At 36.2% G+C, this 18,326-nt stretch overlaps 2 protein-coding genes across 2 annotated transcripts in view; one reads left to right on the top strand and one right to left on the bottom strand.

Annotated features, from left to right (window-relative positions):
• The window catches only part of tnrc6ba (trinucleotide repeat containing adaptor 6Ba), a 43,065-nt gene extending 37,522 nt beyond the window's left edge, over nt 1-5,543 (bottom strand). Inside the window, exons 1-2 of the mRNA XM_079801023.1 lie at nt 5,406-5,543; nt 4,198-4,285 (exon numbers count right to left, since the gene is read on the bottom strand). Coding sequence (XP_079657149.1) covers nt 4,198-4,254 — 57 coding nt within the window. The 5' untranslated portion in view covers nt 4,255-4,285; nt 5,406-5,543. The remainder of the gene's footprint in view (nt 1-4,197; nt 4,286-5,405) is intronic.
• LOC307116708 (putative endonuclease 4) lies at nt 4,652-17,740 on the top strand. The gene is made up of 8 exons (XM_079801024.1): nt 4,652-4,998; nt 6,882-7,062; nt 7,135-7,344; nt 7,545-7,724; nt 7,826-7,957; nt 8,123-8,227; nt 15,436-15,565; nt 15,656-17,740. Exons 2-8 carry the CDS (start codon nt 6,888-6,890, stop codon nt 15,723-15,725), a joined length of 1,002 nt encoding a protein of 333 aa, XP_079657150.1. The 5' UTR covers nt 4,652-4,998; nt 6,882-6,887; the 3' UTR covers nt 15,726-17,740.
• Nucleotides 17,741-18,326: the final 586 nt, after the last annotated feature.

Genomic DNA, 18,326 nt, shown 5'->3' with positions numbered 1-18,326 from the left:
TCGTTCAGCACTATTTGCAACTTCATTAAAACAATATTTTATCTCCATAAAAACTAGGGGTGTCGAAATTAATCGTTTCTTTGATGCATCGCGATGCAGACGAGAACGATTCGGTACGTCATTTGTCACGTACATGCTTTGTCGCAGTAGCATACAATGGCAGAGGGAGGTGAGTGCGAGTAATTAAAATGCTCCGACTACTTTAAAAGATGACATCTTGGCACATTTCGGCTTTTATAAACAACCTGGTAAGCACAACCTGGAGAACACACGCGCTGTGTGTAAATCAAAGCTATCTGATTTATCTAAACGATTTCATTTACACTTGGGCACAAATTATCTTCGCAAAACGGATATAAATCCGATCTACATTTCCCGCACTATATGCATATTTATTGGAAACCGAAAACAACAGATATGAGCAGCATTTTATTGATCATCATTGAGGGCCGCGCTCTCCTATTGCTGTCTTAGAAATCAAAGACCGCAATAGTAGAGCCCTCGGCAACAGCACTGGTCAAATCTTTCAGTTTCTTTACTTTTAATGAATATGATTGTATGTTGAGCACCTACAACTTTACTTTCAGTAGTTTGTGCGTTTGCTTAATGAAGATATATGCAGCTGTTAACATCAATGCGTCTGATACGTCAATGCATTGTGATATCGAATTGAACCGAATCGATGGCATGATAATCGTAATCGAAATCGAACCAAACCGTGAGACCAGTGTAGGTTCACACCCCTATCCATAAACTAAGACATTTTGCTTATTTTACATACCCTCAAACCAGCATATCACAACAAACAACAAGAGCAGAATCCTCAGAAAGGTACTCTCCACTCTGGAGGAAATATTACAGAATAACTGGAACTAATATAGTGTGGATGCTAATATAGTTAGTGTTATCTTTACAGTTATCATTCTCTGTGTGAATGGCATTTTACAGCCTACCACAGCAAAAGAACAAGAAAAGCAAATAAATTACAGAAAAATTGTATAAAGGTGATGAACAAATTAAAAAAGAAGTCTGCTATTTTACTCTCTCAAAAAACTTGTTTTAATCCAAAAACTGCTTTGACAAATTAGTAATGAAGGCTTGGATGACTTTCAAACTATGAATAAGATGTTGAATCAGTGGTGTAAGAATGTAGTTCTACACACATAAGCTGAAACATTGTTTCTGTAAAAGAGAGAATTATTGGGTAACTCCTTTTCTGAATTATTGAAAATTAATGCACACATGCATACTGGCAGCATATTAGGGCTGCTCGATTATGGAAAAAATCATAATCAAGATTATTTTGGTCAATATTGAAATCACGATTATGTAACACGATTATTTCTCATGACTTTGGGAATGTGTTGCAGCCACTACCATGTAGCAAATCTTGCACGTAGCATGTTTCTGCTCGTCGTCTGATTCCTCGAAGCCAAACTGTTCCTAGACAACCAGTGTTGGGCACGTTACTTTAAAAAAGTAATTAGTTATTATAGTTACTTCTTACAAATAGTAACTGAGTTACATCATCATAAAAGTAACTAATTACCAGGGAAAGTAACTACTGAGTTACTTTTTTTTTTTTTTTTCAAAACTTGGATGCCCCCAATATTAAATATGTTAAATGAATGAATTGGACACTAAATAGAATAAATTACTATTATTAGGGATGCACGATATATCGGCAACATATCGTTATCGGCCGATAAATGATTATTTTTGATGTTATCGTTATCGGTCCAATAAGAAAATTTGACCGATATAGTCAAGCCGATAGATAATGTATTATTTCCTTCAGCTGAGACGGACGCGCTGTCCACCATGATGGGTTTGAATTGCTCTAAATATGTTTGGAATCACTTCGAAAAGGAAAATACAGTTATGTGCAGCGCAAGTATTCTATAATCTATATAAAATGATAATGAGAATAGAATAGGCTGTAAAAGAGCGGTGTGTTTCAGCGCGTTTGTTGAGGGAAGAGCGCGCCCACGGAGTTACACCTTCATGACGAGCACAGTCAAGTTCGCTTGTGCATTCACAGCCTTTTGTGCCATTGTAAGTTGTAATATTATATTTATTATTATTCTGTGTATGTAATATCATATAGGATGCGTTTGGTTGAGTAAATAAACGATGCAGTAAAGCACTTCCTTGTACCGGTCTTTAGCTTCAGCGCGCGCCCACGGAGTTACACCTTCATGACGAGCACAGTCAAGTTTGCTTGTGCATTCACAGCCTTTTGTGCCATTGTAAGTTGTAATATTATATTTATTATTTTGTGTATATAATCCCATATAGGATGCGTTTGGTTGAGTTAATTAACGATGCAGTAAAGCACTTCATTGTACCGGCGCGCGCATTTCAAACAGAAATGCACAGCATTAATAACTACTGGGACTGTCCTATACATAACACTGCAATGAGAATATTTCTGTTATAAAACGTAGTGAATTCTCTGGGTTTAGTTGTTTTTCAGAGCGCTGTTGTGGGAAGCGTCAACAACGCATTCTGACTAGCACAGTCAAGTTCGCTTGTGCATTCGCGTCATTTTAAGCATATGTAAGTCGTAATATTACGTTTTTGTAGTATAAACATCTGATTAAAGTCATATAGGATGTGTTTCGTTAAGTCAATAACCCGCAGCGCTTCACTGTACCGGTGATCATCTTAAGTTTCAGCACGCTCTCAAACAGGGGAAGAGCATCCACAGGAGTTATAACCCTTCACCTATGCGTGATTTTGTGCTAATATAAGTTGTAATATTATATTTATTTTGTATAAATATCTGATTGTACTCATATATGATGCGTTTAGTTGTTAATTAAACTTCTAAGCGCTTCAGTTTATGGTTGTTCGTTCATTCTCTCCAGCTTCAGCGCGCTCTCAAACAGCAACATTATTCCTAATAGACTAGACTAATATTACAGATGTTTACTATTACTGTAATATTAAACTTTTTTTTTTTTTCAAAAACACAGAAGCATTATTTTTTATAATTAGCACTTTTATTGTTCTCGTATCATTTCCATCAACAATATGGTTTGATTAAAACCATTTCTTTATCGTCTGTGCAGAGGTTATTTCATGCACTTGCATTCTGATTCTTTATTATGCAGCCTAAGTAATGCTGTTCAATTACTTGTTTGCATTATTTAGGTATATTATTTTTATTTTTTAGACAATATAATTTTTGGTAACATTTTACAAATAAGGTCTCATTTTATTAATGCATTAACTATCATTAACAAACAGAGAGCAATAACCTTTGTTTCTTTTAGTAATAAAATGTTTGTGTTTTGTAACAGTCCATTCACAGTTCATACCTAATGTTAAAAGATACAACTTTGGGTCTGAATATGTTGAGATTAACATGAACTAAAATTAATAAATCCTGTTGAAGTATTGTTCATTCATTGTTGGTTAACTTATACTAACCAAAATTAAACCTTATTGTAAAGTGTTAAAAAAAAAAATTTGGCCATAGGAGTGTAAAATTAATTTGAAAAGGTAAGGAATCTCACACTGGTTCAAATAGGCTACTGTAGTGTATAGGTTTGATTTATGTTGAAGTGTTTGGGACATGGCTTTTAATGGTGAGCCTTTTGTTTTTGTAATCAGGCTCTCAGAGTTTATTAAAATTTGTATTAAGATTTATCGGCCAATATATCGGTTATCGGCTTTCAAATATTAAGAATTATCGGTTATCGGTATCTGCCAAAATGTTCATATCGGTGCATCCCTAACTATTATAAAACATTGTACATTAATGTACACTATTGTAATGTTGCTGTAGGACAATGTGAGAAACACCTATCAAATTGAATGCATTATTGTAAATATTTCAGTAGACCTACTATAGTGTAAATATTGTGTAAATATTATCAGTACTATACTACTCCTTTGGTAGTGGAGCTCACGTTATCACCTGGGTTTTTAGCCACTAATTTTGTGCGCGTGCGCGTTTCATTCAGAACGCAAGACAAAATAAGAGTGTTCTTGCAAAACAGAACATGGCAAAATAATCGTTTTTTTCTCGATTGTACTATTTTGGTGATCGTTGGGAGCCAAAATCAAAATCGAAATTCAATTAATTGCACAGCCCTACAGCATATATACATTACCACTACAGGGAGTGTATTAATTTACTATAATTTAAACATCCAAAATAATTCATTCATACATAATACACTCTTTTACCTTCTGTGAGGTTTCCCGTTTCCTTTTATCTTCCTTTTTCCTTTTCTTGTCTTCCATGAACTGCTGTTCCCTTTCCTGATGCTCCTTTCTACAAAAGATATGGAACTCATCATACCGTTTAAAAAACAATTTTGACCAAAACAAATATGTTTAACTGTAAAACCTTCTCAATGATATAAAGACCTGTTCTGTCTACAGTTTTTGTTGAGTATCACCTTCAACCAGTCCAGGCACTAAGAGGTGCTGACTTGTTACCAAACCAAATGCATAAAAGACTGAGACACAACAGCGGCACCAAACACATGATCATGATCATAGCAAATCACTGTATACGTAACTTCAAAGGAATGCTGGTTTAGGGTCAACCTAAGTTTGCATGCGTCATGTAATATATAGAATGCCCGTTAAAATCATACTGTGATCGTGGTAATGGGGGAAACTATTGCTACTATCTGTTTGCGAGCGAGGCTTCAGTTGGCAGGCAGGGCTGTGTCGGACAGGCGCTCCGTTCACCCGCCCATTTCCTCCAGTACAATATACGATATTAGACATTACATGCATTTTTACGTCAGCTATCAGAACGATTCGTGAAAACCCAACAGTTTAAACGGAAATAACAGAAATATAATTAACGTTAACTGTTATGATTTAGTGGCCCTGCGAAATCTTGTTACCGAATTAGCTAGTTTGTTAGCAGGAGCAATTGACACACACTTACCATATATCAGGTAACTTAATTTCGTTAAATTCCCCCTGAAGCCGCCGAATAATTGCATACGGATCCCACCAAAAATCAAAAGGGTAAGCAACCGTCCAAACAAGACATGCATAAACATGCATTTGATCAAATATGGGGAGTAACGTTAACAGCAATAGACTATGAGTCGGTAGACATTACCCACCAAAACCGTAAAGCCAACTCATATGTGTTTTCATGTAACGCAATCGTTGTCCATATTAATTAGTACAGACTAAATGCAAACGAGTATGTTTTTACGATCGACCAGCGGAAAGCTAAAGTTGCAAACAAGCAGATGCTAACTAGCTAATTTAACTAGCAATCGAGCTAGTGGTTAACAGATGTCGACGAGGAAAAACTGTATCACACATAAATGCTTTCACACCACTTCGGTTTTACAAATGCATATTACCGTCATTAGTAGCAAATAACATTTTATATAAATTGCTCTTTTAAACAAAGCACTTACCTCAGGAATTACATGCACCGCAGCTAGTCTTCTAGCTACAGCTAAAGTGCTTAAGTGCGAAATTCTGGGTTTTGAGGCAACGTGAAATACAATACTCCATCAAAATCTAATAGCTAGTCATGAAAACACTCCTTCTATAGTTTTTAAATATGAAATACGATAATGTAAACGAAAGAGGCGGAATCTATGTTTAAAGCGCTGTAAAGTCAGTTGGTTGACGGTCGGCCATTTTACTGCTCGGTGTGAATGTGTGTGTCTGGACAGGTCTGACGGAAGGGGGGCAGCCGAGGGAGATTTTTGACCTTCAATATTAAAAGTCCAATAACTCTTTATTTGGCCGTTCTTATAGTAAAACATGTATTGTTTATTGTGAGATCTAGCTCTTTTGGAGTGGTTGTTCATTGTACATGCGGTTATTGTTTCTCTTTCAACATCAGTTAAATGGCTACCTCAGTCAACCCTATCAAATTTCACATCTTATTTAAATATAGATAATGTTTTAGTAGCTACAGGGGTTTTCTTTTTTACATAAACATCCATTTTTATAATATACAATAAAAAATTATAAAGACAAGATATTTGCAGAATTAAATCATTTACTTTTGTTGCCATTGTAATAACGCTTTTATCTGGGAAGGGAATCCTCTTTTAATTGTTTTTCTACCCTCTGTTAGATGTATACAATTGTCCATAGAATAATATATATTTTTTTGTGATTTCTGAATTATTTTTTTAGAAAGCAGAATAAAACAAAAATAATGTCAAATTCAGTAATGTTAACTTTTTAACTTCTTGAAATGTATAAAAGCTTTATTACAATGGCAACAACAGTAAATTATTTAATTCTGCAAACATGTTGTCTTTTTAATTTGCAATAACGGTGTGTTTTTTTAATATTGTCGTATTTATGGGCCTGTTTGCAATATCTCTTTTTAGCACTACTTTGTTTGATTAATATTTACAGTATGTATATGTTTTACCCATGTTCTTAGTATTATTATGATAAGGTAGAGTATGTTTTAGTTACATTTTGTTTGTGTATTTGTTTCTTGTATTATCATTATAGGGTATATGTTTAAAATAATATATTATAGGGTATTATATGTTTTTTTTTATTTTAGTTTTTTTTTTGCGGATGTTTTGCTTTAGGTTTGTAGTCATGTAGATAGATCGTTGTTGAGTTGTTGTCTGTGTGCGTGGACTGAATGTGGTTGCTGCGACTGTAACAAGTCTATTTTCCTGTGAAGGATCAATAAAGTATCTATCTATAATGTCAGATCACAAATCAGTTTAAATCTAGAGTATTATTAATGTAAGAAAAATATCTTTATGATTTGTATTGCACTCTGCACACCAATTTTTGGTTCATGTTTAGTAATGTTTTCATCATTGTAGATTTACCACATTATATTAGGTTGCGTATTATTCATAGTGTTAAATAAGAATGTCTAACCAACCTGTTCATTCTTGACTCAGAAAAATATGGCCTCACGAAGAAAAGGCGAGAAGAGAAAGAGAGAGGAGGTTACTGAAACAAAGGAACGACAACATTCTGATGCAGAACCATCAGATGGCAGCAGCAGAGAGGAAGAAATGGCACAGAAAAGAAAGATAAAGGCAAAGAAAAAATACATAGGCGCTCACGTCTCAGTATCAGGTGAGCAAAGATGCTTTATTCTGAGTGCAGTGATTTTGCTGAATGCATATCAATTTTACAAATATTCTTAAGGAGGAATATGGAAAGCAGTCGAATCAAGTGTGGCCATAGGAGGTCATGCTTTTGCCCTTTTCTTGGGCTCCCAGCGCTCCTGGACCAGAAAAGCCCTTGATCAAGCTGCTGCAGTTAAATTTCAAAAAGCCTGTGCTCAACATGGCTTCGATCCGATACACATCCTGCCACATGGATCTTATTTGATGAACTGCGGTTCCCCCAAAGAAGGTTTGTGCGCTGACTATTCCTGCTCTGGTTGTGTGCATCCACCAAATTATTATTATTTAAAAATGAAGCCACGAGGTTGGCATATTTAAAAACACAGCTCAGTTGATTCAGTCAATATCTAGTCAATAGTTAATACTCTAGGCTGCATATGTTTTGTATATAAGACTGCATGTCAAATGACTCTGCATGTTGTAATCCAGATGTGTTCAGTAAGAGCCAGTCTATGCTTGTGGATGAACTGAGTCGCTGCAGTGCACTGGGCCTCAGCCAGTTTAACTTTCACCCTGGAGCTTCTATGGACTCCAGCCCTGAGAAATGCATGGAGAAAATTGCCCAAGCTATTAACCACGCACACCAGCAAACCCCTGCCGTCATTACAGGTCAACTATACAACCCTTATGATTGAAGAAAATGTGTGACTGTGTTCATGCTTTCTGGTGAATTTAGCTGGATTACTATATTCTTTCTCTTCTCTCAATAGTGCTTGAAAACATGAGTGGTCAGGGCAGCACTGTAGGTGGGCAGTTCGGTGAACTGAGAAGCATAATAGACCGGGTGCGTGACAAGACACGTGTTGGGGTGTGTCTGGACACTTGCCATGCTTTTGCAGCAGGTATGGTGGGAAGTCCCATAGATATTACCACAAATTATTTGGAAAATATATATTTTTGTTACAAAGATCAAAAGTATGGGCTTGCATGACAAACTGCAAAGTTTTTGACTTTAAGCTGATTAAATATATAAAGTATTTGAGATAAGATGATACTCTTCTGTTTAGGCTATGACATTTCACCATCTGGAGGAGTAAAGAATATGCTTGATGAATTTGACAGAGTGGTTGGGCTGCATTATTTGAGAGCTGTTCATTTAAATGACTCTAAAGGTATGCAGCATGCTTTGGTCTTATCAATATAGAGAGCTGCAGGGGTGATGTGTTTTTTAGGCCAAAAACTGAAAACAAGTTTGTATCTTTGTTAATAGCACTTCCAGTTCCATCGTCCTAAGTCAATGGGGTTTTGGTTAAATGCCTGAAATAAGGTCTGTGGTGAAACACAAGTTCAAGATATATTTACATTTTAATCTACGGCATAAAATACATCAGTATTAAGTCCATTTGAGATAAAATCCGGTTGTTATAATAGAAATTTATTATAATTTTTTTTTTAAATGGTATGAACTACATAGACTTCAGTGGATTTTATTAAATCTATTCTAAACGTATAACTCATGACTGCTCAACATTTATGAAACCTACATATTCTTTTTCTAACTAAACAACACCAAAACAACATCAATAATGCTCTGAAATGTGGTAAAAAATATATTAATTTTACTTGCATATACTTTCATATGAAACAATTATGACGAACAGCTTGAATCTCCTTTTCATGCTGCAATGGTTCATCAATAGGTGGCAGCAAAGTGAAATGTGGACTTTTTCTTTTCCAAACTGTCGTTCTATTTTTCAAATTTAGACCATTTGGTGTGTGAACTTTTGCTCTACAAACTCATTAAGACATACATTTTTTTGTCATTTTATTTTAATTACAGAATTATTGTGTGTGCATGCGCAAGCATGTTTATAAACAAAATGCAGCTCCAGTGGGAAGGAAAAATATTTAGAATGTTTAGATGTAGATGATGGCTCCTTCCATAAAGGTACGCTCATCGTCCTTATCCTTGGTGTAGACATATATGGCAACCACTGTAAAGATTAACGTTATTAGTTATTAAAACAGTAAGCCACATCAAGGGTGTTTTAGACAAACAATATGATAAAAGACACCAGTGTTTAATAAATAGCTCTATTAATACTATTATGAACAATATAAAAAATACAAATAGTTACATATGTTAATACAAATAAAATAATGTTACTAATAATAATAATTCTAAAAATAATTATATACATCATTATTACATGTTGATTTTTGAAAAATATAAATGTTACATACATAAAATAAACAAAACAATGGTTAATTGTGTTTAAATGTTTAAATTGTTGACATAATGGAATCCCTAGTGGGATCCTTCCACCCGGCACTACTCCAGTAAAAAGTTTTCTTACCTGTAATTTGGTCAGGACACTCTTGTTCACTTCAACCATGAGGATAGAGCCGATTCTATAAAATGGGATGTTCATTCTTTTGCTCACATTTGCTTAATTTTGAACGCAAGTACACAGTGTTCTCTGTCGCTATCTTGCGGCAGCTGATCGGAAGATATTTACCTGCTGTATGAGGACTGATGAACCGGATCAGTTATATTCCGCTTGAACTGAAATGGATCCACAGGATTATCAACTGCAATGTTGGAGGGATTTGGTACGTGGGCTTTTTTATAGTTACATTTTCTTACTCAATACACTCTAAAAAAAAAAGGCTCGTAATCATAGGGGAACCTTTTTTAGTGCTATATAGCACCAATTTTGGTGCTTCAGTGGTTCTTCAGCGGTTCTTCAGAGGTGCTATATAGCACCTTAGTCAAAGAACCGGTGAAGAACCTCTGAAGAACCGCTGAAGAACCACTGAAGCACCAAAATTGGTGCTATATAGCACTAAAAAAGGTTCCCCTATGATTACGAGCCAAGAACCATTTTTGGTGCAATATAGAACCTTTTTTTTTTTAGAGTGTAGTTCAAAACTTCAATACAGTACCACAATATATTTTCAGATAACAGTGATAATAACCTATAAAAACACTAATAACAAACGACTACCAATAATAGTAAACGTGTATCAGAAAGTTTATTACAAAAAAACATAATTTACAGAAATAAATATTTATGAATAGATATTTAGAGATTGTACATTGTACTTTAATACACAGCAAATCCAGCATGCATCAAATAAATGCACCAAAGAAGCTGCCTAAAAGTAGTTTTTATTTTATTTATTTTATTTATTTTTAATACAAAAGATCCACTGATAAAAGTATAGAAAAAGTCTTTACATTTGTCAATTTTTTTATTTAATTTTTTTAACAAACCTTTATCTGATTGTTTGCAAGAAAATGTATACTGAAATTGTGAATCAGTTGTATTATATACCCATTGTCTTCAGGTATAAATTGTGGAAAATAGAAATTAAATAGAGTATGGTGTTACAATGCTATTGACTTAGTGTGTGAATTTAATCAGTGCAGGGGTATGGGTCTTCTTCTGATGTGCGTGGTGGGCACCTGTGGTGGGCGCTGTGTGTTGTCATTGACAAATAAATAAATACATAGTTTATATTTCATTTTTTATTATACATGCATTCATATAAGGCATGTACAAACACAATATACATTTTAAAGATTTGAAATGACCCAAAATTTGGTGAATATGTTACATAAATAATCAATTTGGTCTATGCTGCCTGGATCCGACTGCTGGTCCTTGACTTTGATTCTCATACGCTGCTTTTTTTGTGGGGGTGACTGATCCACACCTGCATTGTCCTGTTGAAGGAACAGACATAATCCAGATTTAATGAGTGATTCTTATTCTAAAGACCACTTGCTTCTACCATTTCAATATGAGGGGTCTGTTATAAAAAAAAAAAGGATATGATTAAAGTGTTTAATTTCTAAACCTAAGTAAAACTGAGAGATAGGAGAGTCTAACCAATACTCTTTTCTGGGTCAGCTGGGTCCTGGGCTGAAGGCTGCTCAGAGTCCTCTGGTTCAGTTTTTGAAGTGGTTATCTGTGGAGCTTGATAGTTGTAAATTTCCACACATAATTTTAGTTGAGGTGCCTGTTGAGGGAACAGATGCATGTATAATCGTGCAATACTGGACAGGTTTGTGCTTCTTAGACTAAATCTAAAGCTGTATCTTTTTATTGTTTTGAAATATTAAAGGATTTTAAATAGAGGACCTAGAAAACATGGTAGCATAGTTGAAGGCAGTGTTTACTTTTTAAAATAAATCTGAAAATAAGTAAATACAAGAGATAGAAGGGACTTACAGGAGCTTCTGTGCTCCAAATGGGCATGGAGAGACCCGGGTGGTTGCTGTGGGGAACACGGTGAAACAAGTGTTCTCTGTGGGGTCTTGGCAGGAACAGACACTCCCTTTGGGATATGCTGCTGCTCCCACTTTTCCCTCTGCTGCCTAGGGATTCTGAGGCTTGAGGCAGGCACAAGTACTGGGGCATTTTGTAAACGCTGCCTTAGCAGCTCTTTGCTCCGCAGCTCAGGGTTTGTTACATGTCTCCACTCGGAGATTGTGTCAATAACCGTTGTGCAACAGACAGGCTCTATCTTCAGGAAAGGGGCTAGAGGCTTCTGTTGCAGCAGTTCCTGCCTCAGTGGCTCAGGGATCTTAAGTTTTGGACTATCTAAGATCTTGCCTGGCATGGGAGCCAAATGTGCTCTTATCTGGTCTGGAATGGGTGATCCAGGTGGGGAGCACGCAAGTACCTTTGAGGCAGCCACAGGTGCCCTCTGTAGAGACTTGGCAGGCAGTTTCTAAAGAGGCCTCTTGCAGATGCTTAATCAGGTACTCAGGGATCCTGAGTGGGCACATGTGGCTTCTGGCGGGACCCAGCAGGCACAGGTGCTCCCTGTGTGGACCTGGAAGAAAAGGGTGCTCCCTGCGTCGTCTTCTGCCTCCAATGCTTTGTAGCATGAAGATCTTCCTGCCTCCCCTGTTCCCCAAAACTGGCCTGAGATGAGGTCCCCATACTCCTCAGGCTCCTCAGAGATGGGATCTGAAACTTCCATGATTGCCCACCACCACCCTGCAGCAAGGGCCGCCATGAGCTCATCCGAGTATTGAGATGACTGCTCTGCACTCTCAAAAATCGTGGGCATAGTTGACATGGTCACACTGATGTTGGAGAAAGATGATCTAGACGTGAACAATACTTTCTATAACTGTGAAACACTATGAAAGAGAAAAGGAAGCGATGAGTTGAGTTGAGTAAACATACAGTATCCATACAGTATCTGCTATCAGTTGGTCAATGAAATAAAAATGATCAACATTTAAATAGAAAACTGGTTTAATCATTAGGTATTGGTTTGCATATCAGCCTCCCATTTCCACACAAACCGCCACTTTGTACAGGGGTGGACTGGCCATTGGGAGCACCGGGCATTTTCCTGGTGGGCCGGCCTGTTGCTACGTAAATATATATGAAGAATGAATAATAGTAAATTTACGTAGCCTAGTCTATATCCTTCCGTCAGCCCGTTCATATTCAAATATATGCCTGTGTCCCATGAAGGAACGTGTCATATAGCCTACTAAAATAAATATAGGCCATAATTTGCTAGTTAGTTCACATGCATTATTTTACACACTAGCAATAACAGTCTGAAATAATTAAGACTTTTAATAATTAAGACTAATGTTTTTGAAAGGAGAAGGCTGCATTTATTTGATTAAAAATACAGTAAAAACACTATTAAGAAATATGAATAACATTTCTAATAGCTGTTGTGAATATATAGTAAAAGGTTTTTTATTTATTTCTGTGATCAAAGCTGAATTTATCATTATTACTCCAGTCTTCAGTGTCACATGACCTTGCAGATATCATTCTAATATGCTGTATTTTTCATTAAAAAAAAAAACCTTCAGGACCAATATAATTTTTAAACTTTAATTTTTAAACAATTGGAGCTCTATTCCATAAAATGACAGATGTCAAGCTCCTGAAAGGATAAATAATCACTAGAAAGGCACCATAAAATAGTCCACATTCCACACTACATACTAAGTCTTAGACCATAGCATTGCTTTATATGGACTGATTTTAGAAAAAAAAAAAAAAAATCTCAATTATTTATTAATTGCCATGTGCACCAGGAAATACCAATTATAACCTAAAGAAGTATGGCTGTCATTCATTAATGTTAATGATAAGCATTTTAAAAATAAAAATAAATGCATTTCTATTTCTGTACAAATAGCACCTATATTTTTATGTTAGTAAGTGGTGTTTAAAAGTGGTGTGCATAATGAGCTGGTGAGTTTATGGTGAGATGAAAAACTTTTCTTCAAAAGCAAAATTAATTTCCTAGTATCACTGTAAAGCTGCTTTGAAGCAATCTGTATTGTAAAAAGCGCTATATAAATGAAGGTGACTTGACTTGACGTGTTGCAGACCGGTTGTTATGGGCCACTTTTTTGCCCCAGTCCGCCCCTGACTATAACTAAATGTACAGTAAATCAAGACAATAACATTCCAGTTTAAGCAGATTCTTCGTGAAAAGATTAAAATTCAGATCTCCAAACCCTGTTTAAAAAGCATAGCATACTCACACACTCGCCGACTACAAAAAGCATGAAGCCGTTGCACTCGACATGAAACGTGCGGCAAAAATGACGTCAACGCGGAGCGCGCGCGACTCCGCATCCGAAGATGAACGAGTTCTAGGCGAATCTAGCCGAGCATGACATCTCATCACACCGGCAACCAGTTTGCGCATACAAATTAAGTGCTTATATTTACAAAATGAGCCTACAAAAGCAGAAATAAGCCCTTTTAAATAAATATCCATACATATCAAACACTAGATTTCTTTAAATGTGAAATTTTAAAACGCTAATAACTTACATCCAAATAGGTTTAAAATAGTGCGAAAAAGGCTAACTTGTTTTTCCTTATATGTACAGTAGGCTATATACATATGAATTGATACTGAATAAAGATCGAAACCGATATTTGTGCCAATCAAACCCACACCACCGCCCCTGCCACCACAAATTGCTTTCTAGTCTGGGAAAAGTGTTGCTAACTACTTTTTCAAAAGGGTAGCTTGAATGTAACTTAACTTTAACTTACAAGTTGCTTGTAAAGCTACAGTTTCAGAAGGACTGACTGGAAAGAAACGAAAACGAACGAACGAAAGACTGGACAAACAGAACAGCAACAGGTTGATGTGTAATCAATTTGTTCTATTTAGACAAAATCATGCCTCTTTTTACACTCTAAAAAAAAAGGTTCTCTATTTGGGGTATATGGCCCCAAAAATGGTTATTGGCTCGTAATTATAGGGGAACCTTTTTTAGTGCTATATAGCACCAATTTCGGTGCTTCAGTGGTTCTTCAGAGGTACTATATAGCACCTTAGTCAAAGAACCGGTGAAGAACCACTGAACCACACTATGATTACGAGCCAAGAACCATTTTTGGTGCCATATAGAACCTTTTTTTTAGTGCTTTAAAATGATGTGTGTGTGTGTGTGTGTGTGTGTGTGTGTGTGTGTGTGTGTGTGTGTGTGTGTGTGTGTGTGTGTGTGTGTGTGTGTGTGTGTGTGTGTGTGTGTGTGTGTGTGTGTGTGTGTGTGTGTGTGTGTGTGTGTGTGTGCACTGTAAAAAATACAAACGGAAAATGTACTGGTAATTTTATGCTAGGACATTATCCTGTAATTTTACAGAAATTTCCATTAACCCTTAAAACACATACTAATGCAATGTGTAATTCAAAATACAGGTAAAACACCTGTAAAAAACCAATATGCAAAAATCGTTCATTTTTATACAGTACATTGTGCCCTATTTTATGGACTTGTATAGTGTGTATATTATATAGGCCTACATAATATATAATATACAATACATAATAATAAAAAATATATATATTTGTGTGTATGGTAATGATGCTGAATGAGCCAAAAATATTTGCTTTGTACGCTGCAAAATTTTGGTTGGCCCCACCAAATCTCACTCCAAGTTTTTTTTTTAAAGCAGCCCTGGTTTTATATATTTTAAAATGTTGGAGGCTTAGTGATGGTGTTGTTGAAGTCATGTGTCTGTAGTTCATTTAAAGTCTACATTTAGCTTTTTAAATCTGTCAAATGTATTTAGGATTTTAAAGTTAATTTGTGAAGATTATTATTATGAACAAAACGTGTAAAAATCAAAAACCTCTGTAGCAATAATCCAAAAGTCAATGGAAACATCCTATAGGATTTTTGTAGTGGGAACCAGGGTGAAACTAGCTGGGTTGGCCTACAAAAATACATCACTACAGCACTCTATTGCTGTAATTGGTTATACAAACAACAACGACAGTGTGACAAGTTAAGCCGATATAAATATCCCATATTTAGTAGCATTGTTACTTCTTTTGAGATTGTGTCATTTTTCTTTAAAAGGAAAATTAGGCAGCCATCTGGACCGCCATGAAGACATTGGACGTGGCCAAATAGGTATTACTGCTTTCCGAGAAATTGTGAATGAGCCTCGCCTGGATAATATCCCTCTGATTCTAGAAACACCCGGTCGGTAAGTTTCAGGTTTGAAAAACAAAATTTGCGGCGAATTAGATGATCCGACAACACTGACTTGCATTTTATCTGCATCCTCTCTTTCTAGCCCAGGCTTTGAGTATGCTGAACAGATAGAGCTCCTTTACTCCCTTTGTGAAAAAAAGGTGAAGAATTAGCCATCTGCTGCGTGCCAGCTTCCTTGGCGGAGTTATTGGTGAAGCATAATAAACATTACCCTGCTTCTTATTAATTGAGCATTTAATGAGATCTCTATTTGATTTTAAGATCCTTTCCTGTTTCTAGAAATACTGTTGTTTTTGTACACAGAATATTTTTTTTTTATTATTAAATAAGCTGAATTTTAATTTAGTCTTCATATCAGTATTTTGAATTCTGCTGATTATGGAGTTATAACCATTTTGACCATAAGAGGGAGCCAGGAGCCAGGATTTGGACACATACTGTACGTCCTATTATTGTGCACTCTTGTCTTTTCAACAGTATTACTTTAGTTTTTTTTTTTTTCATTTTTATTATAGGTTTATTAATATTTGCTCTTTGTCATTTTATTAAAAGCGATTTAGGTTGATTTTTATTTCAGTTTTAATGAATGATAATAACACTGCTCTTCAATCCTGTATTTAGTTTTTTCTTGTCTTTGAGTTGAAGGCTACTACCTTACTTTGTTGCCCATCTTCACACGTCACCCCAGGCCCAAGTCCCACCTCAGGTGCAGCTGCTCACAGAGAGGGCGCAACTCTACACTCCCACAGCCCACTATTAGCTGGACCACACAAGAATGCCACATGCAGTCTTGCAAAAACACATTTTCAGTAAGGCTGCCGTCTACAAACCTATAGAAGTTGTTTAAGACTTTTAAAGTAGCAGTAGGAAGGATGTTTCAGAGTGTGAATTTATACAGGAAGACAAAAGTGCCTTGCATTGGAATCTGCTACTCTTTGCCAACCAACAGGAAATATCAGTCAGGGAGTTAATAAAACACAGGGCGAACCAGAGGTTTATCATAAGACAGTATATGAATGAATATGTATTCATATCTATGTTTTGGCTCTGAGATGTTCTGTGCGTTGTTTTAGTTTCTCTCTGATTCATCTATAGGGGATAAAACATATGGCACGAGAAATGTTTCCAGGTCTCATTATGTTTTCCTTCTTAGACTTTACCTGAAACGAAACAACTTGGCATTATTAAAGTTAATTAATAGAGTCTGAGGTATAAAACTCTAGTCTATTATACTTTGAGTTAAATACTCTGTTTGAGATTCTATAAACGGGGATATATATATCCTATTTTATTTTCATTCTTAGGCATTCAGTTTACCTTAAAATCAGCTAAAGGCAAAGAAGAACAAACAACTTGGAGGCTGCAGGACTCCTGCTAAGTTACTGTTTGAACAGTAGTTTAGCCCATGTTGCACATTTGTTGGGATCTGTCAGGACAAAATGTTTAAAAAAATATTTGAAACTCCTCTGGGGGCCTGTGGCAGTTTTCATTAGCTGTGTGAAATTAACAAGACTGTTCACAAATCCTTAAGAACTGAAAATGCTAATGTTTTGGTATGTGCATGTAACATCAGGCTTAGCAAAGCCTCACTTCAACAGACTGAAAGCTTTATGAGCCAGATGACGCAGTGCAAGATGAGCAAAATCGATGGACCACACAGTCTTTTTCTACAGCGCTTCTCATAAATCACAAACCAACTGCAATTCCTCTGATTTCAGATTTAATGTTTGTGCAAGATTTATCCAAAATGTGGAACCACATGAATGTGCATCCCTTGACTTGCTTTCTCAGCAAACGCATTTTATGAGGTAACCATTTAAAGGTGCAGTTAGTAAAATGGCTGTATATGGCTTCGACTGCGTCTCCGCTGCTGACCCTTACTGAGGAATTTTCCGGAGTGGTGGCTGGGCATAGAGCCACGGAGCGACAGGCCTTCACACACAGCAGCCCAGCAGCCGCAGGCTCCAGCCTGGTCCTCCAAGAACCCAGTTGCTTTGGTAACCACATAACAACCAGATAGTCTGTGCATGTTGGTGACTATTTACTTTCCTGAATTTCAGCTGATGGATGCTGGATATTATGATGCAGTGTTAATGAGACAGCACATCAATAGATTTGAAACACCTAAAACGTGTAAATCAAATGAATAAAAACAAGTTCTATTTTGCTTATAGGCTATTTTATTGATAAGCACCCACCCATTTTCACCATTATGCCTCTAAACTAGTGATTCTTAACCTTTTTGGACAGTTGGACTCACTGTCCAACACGATTTCCGAAGATAAGCTATTTTGGCTAAGATATTTTCTCTGGCATTTCTGCTGTAACTATGAAAGTGCAGTTTTTTCCAAAAAATTGTATTAATAGAAAGTAGGAGTATTTATATATTCAGTTAATGAAACAGTTTACTTTGATCTTATGTAAAAATCAAGATTTTTATTCTCTATGTTCTCAAAATAATATATTGATAGGAAAAAAGAAATATGATTTCAGATCTCAATTGTGTGTGTGCGTTCATGTTTTTTCAAACCTAGTGGGGACTTCAACCTGAATGCACTCAGACTCATGGGGACTCGTGTCACAGTGGGAACCTAATACCTGAAATCTGTGTCCTTGTGGGGACATGTGTGTGTGTGTGTGTGTGTGTGTGTGTGTGTGTGTGTGTGTGTGTGTGTGTGTGTGTGTGTGTGTGTGTGTGTGTGTGTGTGTGTGTGTGTGTGTGTGTGTGTGTGTGTGTGTGTGTGTGGGTATGG

Source organism: Gobio gobio, assembly GCF_949357685.1.
Source record: "Gobio gobio genome assembly, chromosome: 20".
Classification (NCBI taxonomy): Eukaryota; Metazoa; Chordata; class Actinopteri; order Cypriniformes; family Gobionidae; genus Gobio; species Gobio gobio.
The sequence above is the reverse complement of the archived record's forward strand: the minus strand, read 5'-3'. Positions and strand labels throughout refer to the sequence as shown.